At 50.6% G+C, this 22,970-nt stretch overlaps 1 protein-coding gene across 2 annotated transcripts in view; it reads right to left on the bottom strand.

The window, feature by feature from the left end:
• Positions 1-22,970, bottom strand: part of LOC115542582 (plexin-B2) — a 138,512-nt gene that overhangs the window by 19,204 nt on the left and 96,338 nt on the right. For both annotated transcript variants that reach the window (XM_030354881.1, XM_030354882.1), the window contains exons 11-28: positions 21,607-21,733; positions 19,285-19,441; positions 18,837-18,948; positions 18,178-18,289; positions 17,418-17,519; positions 16,941-17,036; positions 15,705-15,792; positions 15,092-15,255; positions 11,321-11,469; positions 9,694-9,829; positions 6,862-6,998; positions 5,952-6,134; positions 4,805-4,919; positions 3,285-3,500; positions 2,788-2,871; positions 2,362-2,457; positions 999-1,135; position 1 (exon numbers count right to left, since the gene is read on the bottom strand). The exon at position 1 is cut by the window's left edge and continues 100 nt beyond it. In XM_030354881.1, the coding sequence (XP_030210741.1) occupies position 1; positions 999-1,135; positions 2,362-2,457; positions 2,788-2,871; positions 3,285-3,500; positions 4,805-4,919; positions 5,952-6,134; positions 6,862-6,998; positions 9,694-9,829; positions 11,321-11,469; positions 15,092-15,255; positions 15,705-15,792; positions 16,941-17,036; positions 17,418-17,519; positions 18,178-18,289; positions 18,837-18,948; positions 19,285-19,441; positions 21,607-21,733 (2,212 nt within the window). The remainder of the gene's footprint in view (positions 2-998; positions 1,136-2,361; positions 2,458-2,787; positions 2,872-3,284; positions 3,501-4,804; positions 4,920-5,951; positions 6,135-6,861; positions 6,999-9,693; positions 9,830-11,320; positions 11,470-15,091; positions 15,256-15,704; positions 15,793-16,940; positions 17,037-17,417; positions 17,520-18,177; positions 18,290-18,836; positions 18,949-19,284; positions 19,442-21,606; positions 21,734-22,970) is intronic.

Raw genomic sequence — 22,970 nt, 5'->3', positions numbered from 1 at the left:
CCTGCACACACACACACACACACACACACACACACACACACACACACACACACACACACACACACACACACACACACACACACACACACACACACACACACACACACACACACACACACACACACACAGTAATTAGCTAATGAGAACATCTGGGGTGTGGTTACAAGAAAACAAATATTGGATATTGAGTCACTGTTGGTGTGTTGGTGTGTTGGTGTGTTGGTGTTCCCGTGAGCAGTGTTGGGAAATGTCCCCTTCTACGTGAACTAGTTCAAAGATCAGTTCACACATTTTAAAATGAGTTCAGTTAAACTTCATAATTCCAAAAAAATCTTTTTTTCAATTTGTTGCTGTAAGCTATTATTTTTTTCCGGTATTTTGAACATTGAGCACCCTTTGTGGTTTGTCTAGGATGAAATAGAGTGGTTGAATGAAGTATTGTAGTGAAATACAGTTTCTATCGTGTTTTATTGCACATTTAGCTCATTTTGTAAATCCCATTGATTTCTGTTGGAAGACTCATTGCTCGTTGACGTTTGCTTGTAGTCTTTTCGCTCGGTTCTAGCCCTACTGTTGGGATGGAGATCAGAGCGAAAAGACTACAAGCAAACGTAAACAGCCCCCCCGTTCTGCACACTCGTCCGCCATGATGATAAACAATTAACCCCCCTATTGAACGAAGTTAAAGCGAGTGAGTGTGCCGTACACAGACACCAGAATGAACGAGGTCACAGTAACGTGCCCATGGGCGTGTCTCCCTTTGTGTACGTGCGCTTGCGGACGTGTTTGTGTGTCTGATTACATGTTTAATCACCTATGTGTGCGTGTGTGCGCGCGTGCATGCGTGTGTGCGTGCGTATGAATACACGTTTCACACCCGTGTGCGTGTGTGTGTGTGAACACGTGTTTCAACACCTATATGTACGTGTGCGTGCGTGCATGCATTGTGTGCGTGCGTGTGCGCTGCGTGCATGCGTTGTGTGAGTGCGTGCGCCCACCTGTAGCAGTACACGGACACGCCGATGAAGACGAGCATGGGGATGAGCACGGCGGGGATGATGATGGCCAGTGGGACCTCGTCCTTACGGGCGTACGACACTGCCCCCACCACCCACCTCCGGTGACCGAACTGCACCTGAGAACGCACGCACACGGACACACACACGCACACAGCAACAGACACACACGCACGCGCACGGACACACACACGCACACAGCAACAGACACACACACACACACACACACGGACACACACACGCACGCGCACTGACACACACGCGCACACAGCAACAGACACACACGCACGCGCACGGACACACACACGCACACAGCAACAGACACACACGCACGCGCACGGACACACACACGCACACAGCAACAGACATACACACACACACACACGGACACACACAAGCACGCGCACGGACACACACACGCACACAGCAACGGACACACACGCACGCACACGGACACAAACACGCACACAGCAACAGACACACACACATACGCACGCACACGGACACACACACGCACACAGCAACAGACACACACACACACGCAGTCACACACACGCACGCAAACAGAAACAAACACACACACACGTGCACACACACAGCAACAGACAGAGACACACGCAAACAGAAACAAACACACACACACACACGTGCCCACATACACAGCAACAGAAACACGCACACGTGCACACACACACACACACACACACACACACAGTTATTAGTCCAGTTTATACATTCATATTCATATGCCCGACCACTTGAGATAGACGTGCAGAGGGAATATACCGTGGTTCACGTCCAAACTATTCGTCTGCCTATTCTACGTTATCATTTACATTAAGGGTATTTAACAGACGCTTTTACTCACAACGGTTCATACACACACTCACACACCGACGGCGGAGTCGACCCCGCAGGGCGACAGCCAGCTCGTCGGGAGCAGTCAGGGTGAGGCGTCTCGCTCAGGGACACCTCGACGCTCAGCTAGGAGGAGCCGGGGGGATCGAACCAGCAACCTTTCGGTTACAAGGCAACCCCGCAGTGCCTCCTGAGCTACGCCCATTGGAGGGGAAGCCCCCCATAATACCCCACGACCCCTCTGGTTCTGACCCCACGACCCTCTTGGGCTGACCCCACGACCCCTCTGGTTCTGACCCCACGACCCCTCTGGTTCTGACCCCACGACCCCTCTGGTTCTGACCCCACGACCCCTCTGGTTCTGACCCCACGACCCCTCTGGGTCTGACCCCACGGCCCTCTGGGTCTGACCCCACGACCCTCTGGGTCTGACCCCACGACCCTTTGGTGCGTGGCCGGTGCATCCCGGGACGGCGTGCGTACTGACCACGAGGTCCAGCAGGTCGCTGGAGGTGTCGCGGCGGTGCCTCGTGGACCTGGACCGGGGCTGGGTCGACGGGACGTCCAGGAACAGCTTGTCGTCCTGGGGGGGGGGGGAGGAGCTTAATAGCGGCCCGGAGGACAGCTGGCCGGGTGGGCCGACGCCCTGGCCGTGGGTATGAAGGTAAAGAGGGGCTCACCAGAAATCCGAAAAAAATGTAATATGTATAAACGGTGACCGAGCACTCTACGTCATGATATCACTGCTACTAAAATAGGACCAAATGTTATGGCTCGGTCAGCCTCCGCAAAGTACAATATGGCAATTTTCTCGGACACTTGTAAGCATCGACAGCATTTCATCTACAACATCGCTCAATAAAACATGTGTGTGTGTGTGCGTGTGCGTGTGTGTGTGTGTGTGTGTGTGTACCTGCAGTATGGTGATGTTACAGGAGGTGTCGCCCACAAACGCCCGGGCCTCTCTGGCCGTCATGGCTTTGGCGAAGCCCCGCCCCTGGTGGTCCGACACAGAGGGGGGGGGGGGGGAAGAGAGAGAGAGAGAGAGAAAGAGAGAAAGAGAGAAAGAGAGAGAGAGAGAGAGAGAGAGAGAGAGAGAGAGAGAGAGAGAGAGAGAGAGAGAGAGAGAGAGAGAGAGAGAGAGAGAGAGAGAGAGAGAGAGAGAGAGAGAGAGAGAGAGAGAGAGAGAGAGAGACAGGAGTAGATAGAGAGCGAGAGAGAGAGAGAGGAAAACAGATGGAAGGCAAAGGAGGAACACAAATGGCGAACATTAGTAAACAAACAAACAATTTGCAAAAAAACATAAAGTCAGAACAACGTGTATTTTACCGAAATCAAATCTTTAACGAATTATCAAATAATCGACGGAGAAAAAGCAAAAAAAAAAAAAAGGCACAGCTGCCTCCTCACCGACACGATGATGAAGCCGGTCTCCGTGATGACCGTCTTGGCCAGCGGGCTGAAGGTGGGGTCGGGGTGGTACAGGAAGTCGCCGAGCTCCTCCCCGGCGTTGTCCAATCGCAGCGCCGTGCGGAACGAGGCCGCGCCCCCCTCCTGGCAGCAGGTGGCGGCTGGCGACCGGAACTGCAGCATGGTGTCGTTCTGCGCGAACGCCTCCGCCACAAACTGACCAGAAGGGGGCGACATGCGTCAGAAACACGCCTCTTACGCATCTCGTTAGCCTCATAGCCTCATCGCCGAAAGGGCTGATTTATGGTTCCAAGTTCGCGCAACGCAATGACCTCGTAGACGCTTGGACGCAGTCGTGAACCTTTATGGTTCTGCGTCGGGTTTTAGTGAGCGGACCAATCACAGCCCTTTTTTTTTTTTTTGGGAGGCGCACATCCGGCCTTTACGGCGGACGCAAGGAGGGTCCGCAAGGACGTAAGGGGTCGGTGACCCCCTTATGTTGTGTGAACGTGGGACCATAATCAGCCCTTAAGTCATATTTTAAGGTTCATCTTGTGTGTACGTTTTGTGTCATGGAATATTTTCCCAGATTTGGATTTGGTGAGAAGGAAACGGAGGGAGGAAGTGAAGGAGAGTAATGGGGTAGGGGGTAGGGGTGAGTGGTCTTTGACTGGTGTCCCATTTTTCTCCTGTTTTTGTTGAAAAGTGAGCTAGCTAAGCTTCCCCTTTGCTTTTCGGTTTTAATTAGAAAGACTATTTTTGTCTGAAGGTAAGACTGATGTTTGTTATTTCGGCCCAGGCTCACCCTGATGTATAGTTATTTCGGAATGGTTATTCCTTTTTCAAAAAATCATTTTTGTTTAACCTGTGAAACCAAGTCTCCTAGTGTTTGAGTGGGCTTCATGTGAGGCCCTCTATCCCCTGTGACTGGAGGGTCGTCACAGGGGAGACGCAGCGAGGGACGAAAAGAACGAGTCGCTGAACGGGACGGAGGATGAACTTAGAGGGAGGGAAGTAGAGGGGGACGTATATGGAGGAAAGCTTATTTACAAGCGATGGGGTCTCTTAGGGAATACAGTTGCTCGATGTGTGTGTGTGTGTGTATGTGTGTGTGTGTGTGTGTGTGTGTGTGTGTGTGTGTGTGTGTGTGTGTGTGTGTGTGTGTGTGTGTGTGTGTGTGTGTGTGTGTGTGTGTGTGGCAGGATGTCTGAGGAGACTGATGGGCTGATTATGGTGCCATGTCAACACAACACAAGGGAGTTACGCGGACCTCTTGCGTCCTTGCGGACCCTCCTTGCGTCCACCGCAAGGGCCGGACAAGCGCCTCCCAAAAATTGTAACCTTACTCCGAGGCGACGCAGCAGCGAGGGCTGTGATTGGTCCGCTAGGGTTAACCCGACACAGAACCAAAGCAGGTTCAGGAGTTTGTCGAAGCGTCCGCGTGGTCGTTGCGTGGACGTGGGACCTTAGTCAGCCGTCGACGCAGGAGAGGATTAGTTCGAGGGTCTTCCGGAGCTCACCTCTACGGCGGCGGCGGCCTCCGGGGAGGTGACGTCCGCGGAGGGCTGGACCGTCATGGTGGCGTTTTGGATCTGAGCGAACCCGCCGCCCACCACCGTGATGACACGCCCACCGCTGAGAGAGCACACACACACACACAGATGAATACACGCAAACAGATGAACACACGGATGAACACACACACACACACACATGAGAATCGAAACGACAGATGGACACACACACAAGAACACACAGATGAACACACATACACACACGCACACAGGAGAACATGTACGCAAACACACACAGGAACCGACAATCGCAGACATACACACACCCAAACGAACGCACACGGATGAAGCCCATGCAAACACACACACACACGGCTTTTCCTAAATAACAATGTTTAAGCAGTTTACGTATCGCCACACAGTTTGTCCACTAATTGGAAGAAAACTGTCTAAAAACACAAACCCTCCATTGCACCACTAAATAAATAAATCAGCCACAGCGTTTGTACTTCCTCAAAGCCGCTGTTGAACACGCATCCACAAGTTGATTCAACACCACAAACTCGCCGTTATAAACCCAAAGGGTTACTAAAGTTGTTCCGATACAGAAATGAATATAGGAAATACCTCCGATACTGAAACACGTCATCTCTGACCACCGTGCGTTCGAGCTACCAGGTCGGAAAAAACATGGATGCATGGACGCTTAACTACAAGAATACAAATGTCTCATTATAATTATAGATTCTAAATGTAAGTGATCTAGTTCTGAAAATAAAAATAGTCGACGGTAAGTGAACCGACTTTACATTGCCATCACCGTGAGAGAACCTTCAATAAGAATAAGCACCGTTAGTAGTCACAATGCTCGATGATATATCGGTATACACTCGGTATCGGTACCGATACTTGAGTATCGGTGCCGATACCGATACTTGAGTATCGGTGCCGATACCGATACTTGAGTATCGGTACCGCTCGATGTGTCTCAGACATCCTCCCACACACACACACACACACACACACACACACACACACACACACACACACGAAGAATCGATATCGGGACTGAAAAAAAAACGGTATGGGGCCATCTCTACCAACAGCCATCCGCTCTACACAACCCAGAGCCGACCCGGGACTCGGTACGTACCAGACGAAGCTGGCCTTGGGGTAGTAGTCCGAGACCTTGGGGTTCTCCAGGTACGTGAAGGCGTCTCGGACCTCCTTGGTCGTGTTCTTGCCGTAGCGGACCGTCACAGTCAGGAGCCCCGAGGGGAGCTTCGGGCCCCCGTACTTCCCGGTAGTACACTCGATCTGGGGGCCGAACGAGCGCCTGTATGGGAGAGAGGGTCAAAGGTGAACCCTCGGACGGAACCATTGCACACATCGGATCACACACACACACACACACACACAAACACAGAATGACACACAGAACACACACACAAGAAATTATACACAAACACACAGGATCACACACAGAATGACACACACACAAGAAAATATACACAAACACACATTAACACAGAGACAGGATAGCACGCACACACAGAATGACACAGAACACACACACAAGAAAATATACACAGACACACATTAACCCACAGACAGGATCACACACACGCGCGGTATCAGATGAACACACACACACAAGATGAGTGTATGTGATCTCCAAAATAAGCCCAGTGAACATTAGCTGCAGGCTTGTGTTGGTCAACCGTTTAATCCACTGTACAGACAAGAGGAACCCGGCACCGGTAATCTGTTCCACTAATTCCCCGGCGATTGTTTTTCGCTGTCGCGCAGAGTATCTCTGACTCAAAGAGTCCAGCGCTTCGGTTGTGATTACTGCCGATGAGGGATTGAACTGATTATTCCATAATCAAGCTGTATCAATAAATACGATATCCCTTGTAAAGCGACGCGACTGTGGACATTAAGTTAGGTTTGACCGATCTCCTCTGTCCTTTTACTTTTCCCAAACAGGCGGTCCATCGACGGGCTATCCAATCAATGGACCCGCGCAACCATGGCAACCACGGGAGACGGGGAGCGCATACACTTTGCAGGGGGCTTCGCCCACGGTGACGGAGACGTCCTCCTTGGTCGCCGTGTCTAGGAAGGTCCCGGTGATGGTGATGACTGTCCCGCCGGCGGCTGGGCCCTGGGGTGGCTTCACCGCGGTCGGGATGGGGTCCTGGATGGTGGGGGGGGGGGGGGGAGATGGATGATCAGTATCGGGGGAACCGCCCCAGGGGACAGGGTACCTCTGTGGCTCCCGAGACGGTTCCATGTGTGATCGGGACGTAAAAACCGTTAAATCAGCATCATCAGGTTTAACGTTGGAGACGCTCTTAAAGTCTCGACTGTTGGAAATGCTTTTAACTTATCCCGAGTGCTTCGTTCTGGGAGTATGTTAGATAAATTCTGTTTGGTTCATTAATTTACTCTTATTTTACTCTTTCTCCAATATTTATTTTCATTTGAAAAGGCTAAAAGCGTATTCCTCTTGGCTGGTACCATCCCTTATTCTCAGCGGACCTTACCCTTATGTACTATTTACTGTTATATTATTTTCATGCAAAGCCCTTTGTAGCTAACGGTTCAAAAGGGGTTCATGACCATGGCTTCTGAAGGGATCACGTCACTTAGAGCGTTTCCTTTCCCATTGAATCCCCCTTTCTGAAAACTAAGCCCCAAATAAAGCCTCCTACAGAGATTCATGTATTTTTAGCCCCTGGTTCAAATCCCTGCTGTTTGTACTTCCTGTCAGTCTCCCTCTCCCCCCATCTCTCTCTCTCTCCCCCCCCATCTCTCTCTCTCTCTCTCTCTCTCTCTCTCTCTCTCTCTCTCTCTCTCTCTCTCTCTCTCTCTCTCTCTCTCTCTCTCTCTCTCTCTCTCTCTCTCTCTCTCTCTCTCTCTCTCTCTCTCTCTCTCTCTCTCTCTCCCAACTCTCCCCCCTCCTATGCTCTCTCTTCCCCTCTCTCTCTCCCCTCTTTCTCTCCCCCATTCCTTCTCTCCATCTATCCCTCCTCCTCCTTCTCTCTCCCCACCACTCTCCCTGCCCCTCCCTCTCTCTCCCCCTCGCCTATCTCTCCCCCCCCCCCCCTCTCACCCTCCCTCCCTCCATCTGCCTCCCTCTCTCGCTGTCAAAAAAAAACTCCTGAATAAAGGAACGGAAGGTGAAGGCAGATAAAAAGTCAACTGACCCTCTCCGAGTTACCCAGAGAGGGAGATAAAAACAGGGTGGGATGGAGGGAAGGAGTGAGTTAATCAGGCGCAAGCAGCCCCCGCTCCAAACTCTTGTTCCACCTCTCCCTCTCCCCCCCCCCCCCCCCCCCCCCCCCCCCTCCCCCCCCCCCCTCGTTTCCATAACAACCCAGAGCCTCTCAAGACAAGAGTGGGCGTGAATAATCTGTACAGTACTCAGCCGAACTCACTCCGAGTCAAGGGGGTGGGGGTGGATTACAGAGGGAGGGGGGCGGGGAGTATAGGAGGACGGTACCCCACATTATCCATACATTAAGAGGGAGCGAGTGTGCAGGGCTGAGTGTACGAGAGACACTCCGGTTAATAGACGGGGAGTAGAGAGTCGGCGAGATAGAGAGGGTTGAGGTTTTTCCCCGAGCCTGTAAGTGAAATGACGGCCTGGGCGCGCGTACGAGTGCCTGAAGATGTTTCCCTTGTCGTAGTTCTACGGCAGAGTTCGTCTGTTGTTATCTGAACATCAGGGGGCGTACGTGCATACCTCAGGACACCGACCAAACCGGAGGGTTCTTCGGAATCCATCGCCTCCTTCGAGGCTGTACTTAGCGGACCGCGTCGCTACGGGGTCTTACTTACAAAAGGGGAGCGCAGGGAGAGGGATTAGCGAACGCAAAGACGAACGCAACCGAAAAAGACGCAGCACAGCGAAACATCGACGTTCTCCTGCCGACTTGGGGAAGACGGAACCGGGGAAAATCTCCACGGTTCAGCGGAGCAAACAAGAGACGGCAGCCTCCGTATGGTGCCGAGAGGAACATCAACTGACTAATCAACAACACACAGCTACAACAGGAAGTGGGACGCGAACCGCCGAACACAGCTGGGGAGAGCGAGTCGTGGCGCGGGGAAACTCAGCGGGGGGGTCGGGACTCGGGAGGTACCTACGCTGCGTGAGAGAACAATAAACCCGGGCCTGTTACCATAATGCGGGCCCCGGGGGGGGGGGGGCCGTGAGTCTGTCAGGGGGAGTCCGTGGGTCTCTTTGTATTACGGCTGGATATCAATGCACGACATGATAGGCCCTTCAAATTAAAAGCGCGTCGTCAGACGAGAACGTGTTTACTTTGACTGAGCGGGATTCCAACATGTGTGCCAGTGTGTGTGTGTGTGTGTGTGTGTGTGTGTGTGTGTGTGTGTGTGTGCGCACAGGGACAATAATACCAATGCTGGTATTATTAACGCAATAACACACATTATTGTTTGCCCACAGGCAATATTGGTATTAACGTGTGTGTGTGTGTGTGTGTGTGTGTGTGTGTGTGTGTGTGTGTGTGTGTGTGTGTGTGTGTGTGCGCGTGCGCGTGCGCGCGCGTGCACGAGTTCATGTGTGTGTTTGCATGTGTTCCTGTGCGTTTGCATGTGTGTGTTTGTTTGCATTGTCGCATGTCTCTGTGAGGTGTGTCTGGGTGTGGCGCCAATGTGCTTGCATGCACATGTGTTAACATGTGTGTGCGTGTCTGTACATGTGCATGTGTGTGCGTTTGCGTGTGTGTTTGTGTGGGGGCTTGCATATGCGTGTGTGCGGGTTTGTAAGTGTGTGTGTGTGTGTGTGTGTGTGTGGTTGTTGGCATGCATGTGTATGCATGCGTGTGTGTGAATGCGTGCGTGGCGGGGGGTACACCTACCCTATAGGTGAAGTTGACCTGGGAGCGCCCCCTACGCCCCCCCTCCACCTCCACCTCCACCACCCCCTGGTTGAGGTCCACCGGCAGGCCCACCGGCACCCCCCCCCGCCGGGCCGGACCGACCTCACACACCAGGCTGGGGGGGGGAGAGAGAGAGAGAGGGGGGGGGAAGAGAGAGAGAGAGAGAGAGAGAGAGAGAGAGAGAGAGAGAGAGTGGGGGGGAGAGAGAGAGAGTGGGGGAGAGAGAGAGAGAGTGGGGGAGAGAGAGAGACAGAGAGAGAGAGAGAGAGACAGAGAGAGAGGAGAGAGAGAGACATAGAGAGAGAGAGAGAGAGAGAGACATAGAGAGAGAGAGAGAGAGAGAGAGAGACAGAGAGAGAGAGAGAGAGAGAGAGAGAGAGAGAGAGAGAGAGAGAGAGAGAGAGAGAGAGAGAGAGAGAGAGAGAGGAGAGAGTGGGGGGGAGAGAGAGAGAGTGGGGGAGAGAGTGGGGGGGAGAGAGAGAGAGAGACATAGACAGACAGACAGACAGACAGACAGAGAGAGAAAGAAGGGAGAGAGACATAGAGAGAGTGGGGGCGAGAGAGAGGGGAGAGAGAGAAGGGAGAGAGACATAGAGAGAGTGGGGGAGAGAGAGATGGGAGAGAGACAGAGAGAGAGAGGGGGAGAGAGAGAGATGGGAGAGAGACATAGAGAGAGAGTGGGGGAGAGAGAGAGATAGAGGTGAGGGAGACAAAGGGGGAGGGAGAGACAGAGGAGGGAGAGACAGAGAGAGGGAGAAGAGAGGATAGAGAGAGTGGCGAGGGGGAACAAAAAAGAGGGAGAGGGGGGCAGAGAGTGAGGTAGGATGGAGGGACAGAGCAAGGAAGGAGAGAGAGATGCACAGACACAGGGTTACAAAGAGAATATAAATGAATATTGATTGCTGAAGGTTAAGTGTGGAAGCCCAAAGTCAAACCCTGACTGAATCGTTAATATACATAGTGTATAGATACGAAACAATACAGTCTAATAGCTGATATTGAATTCATTCATAGCATGTGTTACCCTCAGGGGTGAACACACCAAGCCCTTAAGCCCGTCTCTGAGCTCTACCAGTTCACAGGACCACCATCAAAGTAACCGGAGAATTACAGTCACTGCACGTTAAAGGGGCACTATCCACACTCCGCCGTTTCTTCCGAATCCGACCGATGGAAAAGCCCGGACCAATATCGTCAGTTCAACTTTTCCGAACTTTATTTATCGGAAACAGAGGTTTTGTAGGCACGTGAAGCAGTACGTTGTTGTGTTTCAAAATGGCCGAAAGTGTGCCATATTATAACACCAAGTGTGAGTGTGAATCGCCGTTACAAGCCCTTTTGAAAATCGGCCTCTGGTGCCAAGATCACAAGTGGGCGTGTACACCTAGATGTATGACTCATAGATGAGCAACAGTTTTGCTACTGTCCACTGGGTAGGCTGGTGGACCGATCTATCCAGCACACATCTAGGTGGACACGCCCACTTGTGATGTCACTAGAGGCCGATTTTCAAAACGGCTTGTGACGGGTCATCATATGGCATCATAGGGGACCTTTAACCTTAGTAAACCCTCTAGCATTTGGGGTGCTGTCTGCGGGCTCTCACCTGGTGGAGACCGAGTAGCGCTCCATCTTGTGGACACAGTCCACGCCGGCCACGGTGATCTTCTTGATGTCCTCCTTCTTGATGCCCAGGTTCGATCCCTTGATCGTCACGGCGATGCGGCCGTTCATGGGGCCGTAGCGCGGCACGATCTGAGAAAAACAACAAAAGAAAAGAACAAAACTTTGACGGTTGAAGTCTGACGGAATAGGGTCGTCTTTGTAGCAGTTTGGATACTCTTCTTTGTTTTTGTCTTGGATCATTAATGGTGTTATTTTTGGGTTGGTATTGACTTTCGCCGCAGTCAATGTGGGTTATCGTTCATATTCATCGTGAGATAGGAACAGTCAGCCAGGATTCATAGATCCATTCATTCTCCTTGGTATTGTTACGCGCAGAGAGAGAGAGAGAGAGAGAGAGAGAGAGAGAGAGAGAGAGAGAGAGAGAGAGAGAGAGAGAGAGAGAGAGAGAGAGAGAGAGAGAGAGAGAGAGAGAGAGAGAGAGAGAGAGAGAGAGGGGAGAGAGAGAGAGCGAGAACGAGAGAGAGGAGAGAGGAGAGAGGAGAGAGAGAGAGAGAGAGAAAACAGGTGAGAGAGAGGGAGAGAACAAGTGAGAGAGAACAAGTGAGAGAGAAAGAGAAGTGAGAGAGGGAGACAACGAGAGCCAGTCAAATGAGGGAAACTGGTTCAACTAGTTTAAACAGAGGATGAATGGCATGACTGTCGGCCTCTGATACAATAGCGCTGTATAGTTCTGTGTGGTCGACGCCCCTCTTTCCATCATTATAGTCTGTTTTATTGATCCTTGACTGACACTTCAGCGGCCCTGAAAGCCTCAACAGCAGCATTTTGGGGGATCTCTGGAAATTCTTTAAACATTTAAAGTCAGTTAAAATGTATTTTAGATAGTATTTGAGTCCATTCCTTATTAAAATAGCTAATTATTTACACACAAATATGGACAGGCCACAGATAAATATTGTCGGTGCGTTTCCTCTTCTATTGCCTTTGATCACCCTGTAGTTAGTTACGTCTACCATTGGGGGGCGTTGTTGCAAACGGCCCGCGATCCAAACGTCTCTTCATTTAAAGAACCTAACCTAGAAGTGTCACGCCGCGACCATCACTACCCGCCGCCCAGACGAAAACGTGTACGTGTGTGTACGTTCAGTCTGGGCACAAACACACACACACACACACACACACACCACCGCTGTCCCGTCGCCATGGCGTCCAGGTGCATCTGGGGGACGCAACTTGAATTTGCGGCAGAGAAGAACGTCGACAGACTGGTTGGCGGGGCGACACGCAGGACCACAGGACTTTGTACCCGTTTCCTTTGAACGACGGGTTTCAACAAAGGGGACAACGTTTTAGTGTCGTGTGCATCCGTGTGTGAGCACTAGGTAAACCCTCCCCGATTGAAACCGACCACAAACCACCTGCTCGTTCAGGGTAGGAGGAAGAGGAGGGAGTCAGAGGTGAAGGACGTGCCTGGACAACGTTCTGCCCAAGATGGGGGGAGAGAAATGAGGAATGAATAAAAATGGAAAATAATACAATTTTGGGCAAAAGAAGAAGAAAGCGAAGAAGCAAACAAATACCGCCATATGCTCGGCTGAGAGAGAGCACACACAAGTGTGAACGTGTGTGTGTGTGCGAGTGTGTGCGCCAAATAAACAGGGAAGACTTCCAAGGGAATAGGAAGCGGATTGTGTTGTTATTAAATGTAGTTTTTTTTATTTCCTGGGGCTCTGGGGGGGGGGGGAGGTGAGACCCACTTGCAGGCTTTATCCAGACTTTTACTTATCCAGCTAAGAACTGAGTTGTATTCACACACACACACAAACACACACAACCAAATTCAGAAAATCCCATTCCGAATAATAAACACATTTGTATACAGAGAGGGAGGAAGGGTGTGTGTTCCTCCTTGGCGCGTGTGTGCGCGCGTGTGTGCGCGCGGTGTGTATAATCGATTGTCAGAGGTTTACCTCTGCTTTTCCTGCCTCCAAAATTGCTTAAGCTGCTTTGTGTCATGGCCCCGTATTTTACTGTGCATCTGTGCCTGTGCACACACACACACTTACACACACACAAACATGCACTTACACACACACATACATACATACACGCGAGCGTGCATGCATGCGTGTACAAGTCTGTGCGCGCTGGAGAGATTTCCTCAGAGGCCCTAAAGAAATATTGAGAAATAGAGGGGAAGAAATGTCGCTACAAAAAAAAATTTGAGTGGGAGGCGTAAGAAAGCAATTTAAGCAGCTTTTGGGTATGGTGATGATTTAGGACTGTACCTCCTAGGACCACTGTCGGCCAAAGGCAGTCTGCACACTCACACTCTAGGCGCTGAAAGATTCATCCACAGATGTAGATACGCATAAATATATACCATCACCTCGTTCGCGGGAGTCGCCGGTGGGAGATCGAGCCCGAAAACGCAGCGGTGTTAATGCGAGCGAGACATGATTTTATCTGTTTGATCAGTATCTCGACTGATTACGCCGCCCCCCCCCGCGTTGCGTTATCTGCGGTATTCCGCCAATTAGTCGGACTTCACGAGGCATCGTTAACACCGCAGCGTCACGGGCGCCCTCGCTCTCTTGGCTGAGCGCGCCCGCCCCGAAGTGGAGCAGACACGCGTTCTCCTCCGAGGAAAAGTCTGTCAGTGCGGAACCTCTGCCCGTCTTTCAAACATCGTTATCCGCTCTTTCTCCGAGAAGAGTGGTTTTGAAGGCTCTGCTTTGATTTCCTCGATCAACGCCGCCGTTTCGTTTCTCTTTCTCCGGCAGACAGCGGCTCTCAACAGCCAGCCCCCCCCCCCCCCCCCTCACACCGCTGATCGGACCGAGCACTTATCATTAAGTGTAGCTTTCAACAGACGACAACGTGTCTTTAGAGATCAGGGTCATCTGGCGAAGGCACTGTCGCTCATACATACAGGCACCGCTCCCGATCCCCCAACTCTGCGTTTCTTCTCAAGATTTCTTCCTCGCTGATTAAGGGAGTTGTTTCTTGCTCTCTGGGGGGGCTAGTGTCAGGGGGGGGGTCATGAATAGGCCTGTTAAGCCTTTTGAGGCCCCGTTCACACGAAGCCGAAACGGGCGAAACCGTTACGTTTCGATCTATCCGGTTTTCCGTCGGTTTTCCGCCGGTTTTCCGACGGTTTTCCTTCGGAGTATCTCCGTAAAGACGGAGTCAAGCGAAACCGGGTAGATCTGTAGAAACGCTGTAGTACACATTCCAGGCCCATAAGGGGCGCTGCATCTGGTACAGAAATCCAGAAGAAATGAAATAAGAAGAAGAGGCGAGCATGCGCGTAAAGGTTGCCCTTATGCGCATGCTCGCATGTGATTTCTGAGACTCCGCGGGCTTAAGAGCCATTGGCTAGGAGGTCGAGGGGTGGGGCGATGACGTCATGGTTTGCGGTTTCAGTCGAGTTCAGGCGTACAGACGAATCCAAAACGAAACCGGGTAGATTTGAAACCACCTCCGAGGGTGGTTTCAGAAGTTTGCGGTTTCGGTCAGCGGATTCACCGGCTTCTTGTGGACGGAAGGCCGAACCGTACCAAGACCTTTGCGGTTTCGCCATGAAATCGGCTTTGTGTGAACGGGGCCTGAGACTGTACCTGTGATTAAGGGCTAATTGAATTGAGTCCGGACACTGGATCAAATGGACCGGACGTCATGGGTACGTGTTGGGGTATGGGGGGTTAGGTGGGGTTAGTTGGGGTATCGGGGCTGGGGGGGGGGTACTCACATCTGTGATCCGGGGGTCGGGGCACTGTGCGGGCCCCTCGGAGCGACAGAGCTCCCGGTAGACGCAGGACTTGCTGCCCGGACACCACACACACTGGTAGGTCTCGTCGGCGTGGCGACAGAGGCTGCAGTCCTCCCGGCCCATGGAGCAGTTGTAGAGCACCACTGTGGGCGAGAGAGAGAGAGAGAGAGAGAGAGAGAGAGAGAGAGAGAGAGAGAGAGAGATGGGTGAAGGACAAGATGATTCATTACAGGGAAGTTTAAATGAAAGAAACTGGGGCACGATGAACCAGGTGGAGAGAAAGAGGGAGAGACGGTCAGTGAGAGTGAGAGAGTGAGAGTGAGAAGCTATGACTGATTACCATAATACATTTGAAGAGCGAATTGGAAATTAGGCAGGAAAACAAACACATCTGCTATGAATACCTCATTTTCCGGCTTAATCTGTGACAGTGTGTGTGTCCCATAGGTGTTTCTGTGTGTGCGTGTGACCGTGTGTGTGTGTGTGCGTGTGACACTGTCTGTGTTTGTGTCACTGTGTGTGCAAGCTTGAGTCAGTGTCTGTGTATTCCAGTGTGTGTGTGGGTTTGTGTGTTCGTGCGTGTCAGACAAACCTGTCAGGGTGCTGTCAATCTTCTGGTCCGTGCCTTGGTCTTTGATGTGGAACGATACGTTTACCTCCTGTTGCTGGTTGTAGGCGAACTAGACACACACACACACACACAGTTTATATTACACAATCTATGAGTATTACAGCAACAACGCACTAAGCTTAACATTTAGAGATTACGTTGCACTGTAAGATTAAAGCAATGGAGCACACACACACACACACACACACACACACACACACACACACACACACACACACACACACACACACACACACACACACACACACACACTACCCTTGGATCAATTAGATATTTTCTCCGCTGTTTTTGGTCGGCGGCCAGCTTCTCATGCTCAAAGCGCCCAGTGAAGTGTAGTGTTGCAGACTATTGAATAAACAATGCCCTGTGAGGGATATATTGACTGGCTGGGCTCAAATAATAAAAGTGAAAAGCCCGTCTGTGTATAAATATATAAATTACACGTGTGAAGCCACCCAGACAGTCTCTGTGTGACGCCACATCAAGGCCGAGAGAGAGAGGGTAGGCAAAGAGATGAAAAAGTCTGGGTGTTGATTAGATACAAATATGCAAACCCCCATATCCATATTTTAACACCAACCAGACAAACACGTCTACTTTAGTGAGTCAGGGCTAAATACTGACATGACTAGATTGACCACTAGGGGGCAACAAAAGGCCGGTTCCTCGCTGCGAGCCAATGGCCCCCTGTGGTGCACCAAGGGGCCCCTGCTATTAGCATACCAGACCATTCACACCTTCACACAACCTGATGATAAGGCCTAAAAAAAAAAAAGTTTGGTTCCTGTTGGTTGTCAGTTGAGGTCATGGGTAGGTAGGGAATTTATTTTATTTTTTTATTTTATTTTTTCCAGAGGCAGCGAATGATAGGTAGGTTGTTTTCATTTAAAAACGAGAAAATTCGCTCATCCTTGTACAGAATGAAGAGGTGCTGTACCAAAACGTAATTATAGTTTGCATCAAAAAAAATAATTATTATTATTATTTTTTTTTTTTATAAAGCTCATAAAATAATTTGGGTCGCACATAAATTGACAGGGTCGGTCGGAAACCGGAACCAAAGAAAAAAAATTTATAGGCCTAAACACGCATGATATGGGCTGTGGACCACACAGGGACTACAAACATGGCCGCCTCATACCGCTTACTGAACCCAGTATCGTCAGTACCTGTCACATCCTCTCCAAGACTACCCACCTCGTATCCCCTGAAGCTGAACTTTGACCCCTGGTCCAGGGTCACCTCCTCCTCCGTCTGCTTCATGAGCTCAGTCCCGATGTGGAACCGCCGACCCTGGGGGAGAGAGAGAGAACGAGAGAGAGAGAGAGAGAGATTTACAATAATGTTTCAGTCTTTAACCGTGCTTGACCATTTATGACTGTTTTTATTTTTACGGCGCAGCATCAAACTATAGCAATACAGCTTTATCACAATCACATTTTATGTTCTTCTTTAAATCTTGGGATTCCATTCCTGTTAAAAGGAAGCGGCTGACTCCAGGTTAACAAAGTAAAAGCCCTCCCCTCCCTTCTTTGGCATTGGGGTTACGAACTAACAACTGCAACTGTTGGTCCATTGGACCGGGGCCACTGGGATCAACCATTCCCAAACAGGAAGTCCCGCCCACACAAACAGGAAGTCCCGTCCACACAAACAGGAAGTCCCTCCTCCTACATCATAGATGCCGAGGTTGGTCCCCTTGAAGCTGATGGGGATCCGGTGGCCCACTGGGATCAGGGTGGGCTCCGGGGAGGCGAACTGGGGGCACTGGTTTGACTGCAGAACCAGGAACAGAACCAGAGGCAGGAACATAAACAGAGCACAGAAAAGTCAGTACTTCCGCTCTGTCAAATCCCCTCTGTTCAAATCAAACAAACCTACACGGCAGTGGTTTGCATTTTCTCGCTAAAACAAGAACAAGCGGTTTAACGTCAAATACTCAATTGACATTTACATTTAAGGCGTTCGGCAGACGCTTTTATCCAAAGCGACTTACAATAAGTACATTTGTCAGAAGAAGGAGAAACAACATTATATCGCTGTCGGTACAGTGAGGATGTTCATAGAACCAAGTGCCAAGCACTAACAATCGCTAGGCTAACCCATTACAAGCAGAAAACAGAGACAGTGAGGAAAAGACACTACAAAATGAGAAGTACTGTTTTTAAGTGCCAGGACGCACAACATTCAATAAGTGCGTACATTAACTGCCAGGACGCACAACATACAATAAGTGCGTACATTAAGTGCCAGGACGTACAACACAAAATAAGTGCGTACATTAAGTGCCAGGACGCACAACATACAAGCAGTGTGCCGAATACAGAGCAAAACAAAACGGAGGACGAACAGGGAAGGAATCGGTTTAAACGCCTTAAACAGGTTTAAGCTGTTTAGATTGAATTTCGGACTGCGCCGGTTGCGGTGAACGGACCTGCTGCGGCTTGACGATGTGAGCGCCGCTCGTGGCGTCGTCGCGGTCACTGCAGTTGAACTTCCGGGCGTCCCACTGGCACCCCCACTTGCTGGTCACACAGGAGATGCACCTGGAACCAGACGCAGCCGTCAGAGGAAGGAATCTTCTGGTGTGTGTGTGTGTGTGTGTGTGTGTGTGTGTGTGTGTGTGTGTGTGTGTGTGTGTGTGTGTGTGTGTGTGTGTGTGTGTGTGTGTGTGTGTGTGTGTCTGTTTGTGATGTGTGTCTGTTTGCTTATGTGCGCTCGTGTGTGTGTCTTTGAGCGATGTGTGAGTCTGTGTGTGACGAGTGTGCGTGTTTGTGCTTTTATGTGATGTGTGTTTGTGCGTGCGTGTGTGTACGTGCGTGTCTGTTTGTGATGCGTGTCTGTTTGCTTGTGTGTGTTTTTGAGTGATGTGTGAGTCTGTGTGACGAGTGTGCGTGTTTTTTCCTTTGGGTCATGTGTGTGTGCGTGTGTGTATGCAAAATACTAAATCGGTCAGTGGAGTGTTTGAATTGTGTGCGTGCATGTGCAGACGCCAGCACTGTGTGTGTTGTGTATTTGGTGCAGTGGCTGCGAGACGGCGGTGCGAGTGTACGCATGCTGGCATGTACGCTGGCCGGCGTGCGTTGGTCTTACGGCGTGTTAGGGTTCTTGCTGACGGTGGCGCCGCAGTCGTAGAAGTGATACTCTCCCGACGTGACCTCGATGGTGTCGTTCACCATCACCCGCATCGGCACCGAAACGTAGTCTGAACACACACACACACAAACACACACACAGTTTACCATAGTATAAAACACGGTTGAGTAATTTGTATGCTAGCCTCTTAGCTTAGCATGTGAGCTTGGTCTGCTAGCGTAGCATGTTAGCATCGCAGCGGCCAACATTACCCCCAACCTTGACCGATATCTAGCTTGTTAGCCAATTAGCATAGCCAGTGTGCATAGCCAGTGAGCGCAGCCTGCTGTTAGCTTAGCATGTAAGCCTAGCACCGGGTCCAACTAATCCCTAACAGCTATCAGAAGGGAAACAACAGAGCATCAGTCTAGCTCCGCCGCGCGCGGACATGGCGCCGACCACCTACCCTGGCGGGGGGGCGGGGCCGGGACCTTGCCGGGCTCGGGCAGGGAGCACGTGACCAGGCTGCCTGCCATCGCCGCCTGGCTCCGCACCTCTCCGAACACGCAGTGCAGCACGTCCAAGGCGCCGAGCCGGGGCAGCGCGGGCACGCTGATCTCCACCTGGTCGGGGGAGGGAACACCACCAGTTGGTTACTGCGCCTTACACCAATCACGTAGTAGTGACGCACGCACGCGCACACGCGCGCACACACACACACACACACACACACACACACACACACACACACACACACACACACACACACACACCGTGTCCCCTCTGTGTCTCATGTTGCACACACAGTTGACGATAGTATAAAACACAGTTGAGCCCCTAGTATGTTAGTATGTTAGCCTATTAGCGTAGCCAGTTAGCTTAGCATGTTAGCCTAGCATTTTATCATAGCACCGGCCTATATTATCCCCAACCCTAACAGATATCTAGGATGATAGCTTAGCATGCACGTACATTGCTACCAAATGAGTTGTGTGCCCGTCATGTATTTATATTTCTTGGATAGTTTTCTTGTTGCCACGGTACGAGTCTCTAGGAAGTTCTCTTGTGAGCACGTTTTTAGGTGTTAATTCGAAATGCGACGCAAATGTTAATCGTTCAATGCATTCTTGGGGGCTTATTTTCTATGAGTAATGTTGTGCCTAATCATTTTTTGTCGTTTGTCACGCATTGTTCCCCGGGGGGCCGCTAAGGAACTGGGTGTTATTAATAAGAACTTTAACCGTGTCAGGGTGCGTGGAGGTGTACGAGGCACATTTGAACCGAATCAAGAGGTTGGAGCTTGTATTCATTCTTTAGGATTTTAAAAGCAGTTTAGCAAAGATAGGATGGGAGTCAGAAAGAGAGAGGCAACAGACAGAGAGAGACGGACAGACAAAATCAAGAACAAGGAGAATCAAAAGTTAAGGAGAGGACAGATGAGGAGATCCGAGAAAAATTGCATCTTCCGAAAATCTCACAGGTGTTAGAGTGGGTGTGTATGAAGGCAGTTTGTGTGTGTGTGTGTGTATGAAGGCAGTTTGTGTGTGTGTGTGTGTGTGTGTGTGTGTGTGTGTGTGTGTGTGTGTGTGTGTGTGTGTGTGTGTGTGTGTGTGTGTGTGTGTGTGTGTGTGTGTGTGTGTGTGTGTGTTTATATTGAGCAGAGTTGTTATTTAAACTTCGGTGCACGGATCTAACTGTTCCCCACACAGCTCAGCGGTAGAATTCAATATACAGACTTTGGTCTTTTTTCTCAATATTTGAACAAGCACTCCAATAATAAACAGAAAAATTATTCAAATAAAACGGCAGACATTAAAAGCTGCATAGGATCCTGTGGCATTCGGAAAATAGATAAACTTTGGGCCGTGACACACAAAACCAAAAGTAAGAAAAACAACTAATTTTCCAGAACTTCCACAGATGAGACGATGGCTCATGACCTATCGGATGACCCCTCAGCAGAGAGCACAGCCAAATACAACAACCTCCCAACCGCGAGGTCATTCCTCCTACTGGTAAACATCAGCTAGCAGTCGACACGATCCCATTGGTTTAAAACTCTAACTGTTTTTCCCGGGGCAGATTCTCGTCTGGCCGAAGGTCCCCTGTTTGTAGAGCTGATTAGCACAGCTTTTCAACGGAGAGTCTTGCACAAAACAACCCTAAAATCAACAAAAAGGTCAAAAGGTGGTCAGACCACCGCTACCAGTGTGCTCTGAGGGTCCGCGAGTGCCCAACGCTGCTGGAAACCTTGACCACCCGCCCACCATTCAGCAGTTCACCCCGTGCAGCGCGGTGCTGCCTCATATCGAACACAGACGTACGTTCTGTCCTCTGTTATGCAACGCCGTGAGATGTGACACAGGGCTGTTCAGCTGGAGGGTGACCTACTTCAGGGAGGCCAAAGGCCTGTGTGGTTACCCTGCCCTGTCCCCAAGCCTTCCCTCCCTCCCCCTCTCTCTCTCTCTCTCTCTCTCTCTCCCCCCAAACCTCCCGCGCCGTCAAGGGAAACAGACAGTGAAGCGCACGATTGAAAAACAAACAAAAACGCAAAGAAATCAATAAAGATTATTCAAATGAACTCTGCATTTGCTGGGCTTTGCTCAAAAAATGAAAAAGATATTCAATGAAACAAAATCGATGCCCAAGCATGAATATACACACACACACACACACACACACGGAGAGGTGCGCACACACACACACACACACACACAGAGACACACACAAACACAGGGACAAGCACACACACACACGCACACAACGACACAAACAGATACAAACTCACCTGGTCGGTCTTCTTGCAGCTGATGCTGGCCGGGTTGAAGGACTCGATCCGGACGCAGCGCTGAGCGGGCGACCACAGCCAGGTGTTGGCCTCCTCCGAGCGCTCGCACTGCAGCTTCCTGGTGCACCTGTGGGGAACTGACCAATCAGCACGCTTCACATTCCGCACGGAATGCGAAGCGTGCTGTGGGAACGCACGGAATGCGAAGCGTGCCGTGAGAACGCGTGCTGTTGATGTACTCTCCATGGCTGAGTGTGTACACCGCCATGAACAAGGGGAGAAAGTGTGTTATTGAGACCGCACACACTATCTTGGACCCCCACAACTCAAATCCTTGCTTGAACAAACCCTGGCTTGAACAAAACCTAGCTTGCTCAAACCCCAGCTTGCTCAAACCCTAACTTCCTCAAACCGTAGCTTGCTCAAACGCTGGCTTGCTCTTACTTGCAAGGACTTCGCTGGTAAAAGGCTATGAACAAATTGTTCCTAACCAATGTTGTCGTTTTGATATTGGTGTTAAAGAATTCCACTTTAACGCAACTAACTGAATGCGAATTAAGTAAATAGGAGTTTGGCATTTCTTCCCGAGGAATGACTAAATCATCGGGGAAGCTCAAGCTTGTAAGTACCTGCAGCACCCTGTATAGTCGTCAAGGTTTCACATTTCATGTTCGTAACACATTTCAGAGCACATACATTATTTAGTGTCATTTTCAAAAGATGTGTGCTGGTGAGGATACCGATAATACTCGGGAGGAATCTTGAGCATTATCGGTCAATGCAGGCACACAAGAAAAGCTCGACGAATTGCGACCACAGTACTGTAGAGCTACTAGTAGCATTCACCCATCGCTAGCTGCACTAGGGTAATTTAACCATCACTAGCTGTGCTGTTTACTAGGAGCCACAGCGCGTGGCCCGGGGATCGACTGGGAGTCAACGGTTGGTGCCTTGCTCAAGGGCACGGGCAGGATTATTAAAGGGGACCTATTATGCTTTTTCAACTTTTATGACCTATAAACGTTGTTATAATGATTGATAGTCATGTTTAACCATACGCAAGTGTCAAATAATGACGTACATGCATTTCGACGTATTCCCTGCTGACAGTCTGGGGTGGCTGTGCAGAGCGCTAAACACTCGGGACAACGTTTGCGATTCACTTGTTCACATTTCCGGGAAATCATCTACTTAGAGGCACTCCTGCCGCGCCCCCATACGCCTTGTCAAAGTACTAGATTTGACCAGGCATATGGGGGTGCGGCAAGGAAGGAAACCAATCACAACGGAGTTGGGTTGGCAGGAGGGGGGCGAGGGGGCGGAGAAGGACGAAACCGAGCGTTGACAAGAGAAGGCTGAAAGCG

The sequence above is a fragment of the Gadus morhua genome, chromosome 4, assembly GCF_902167405.1.
Source record: "Gadus morhua chromosome 4, gadMor3.0, whole genome shotgun sequence".
In the NCBI taxonomy this organism is placed as follows: Eukaryota; Metazoa; Chordata; class Actinopteri; order Gadiformes; family Gadidae; genus Gadus; species Gadus morhua.
This window is presented reverse-complemented; position numbering and strand designations above follow the sequence as displayed.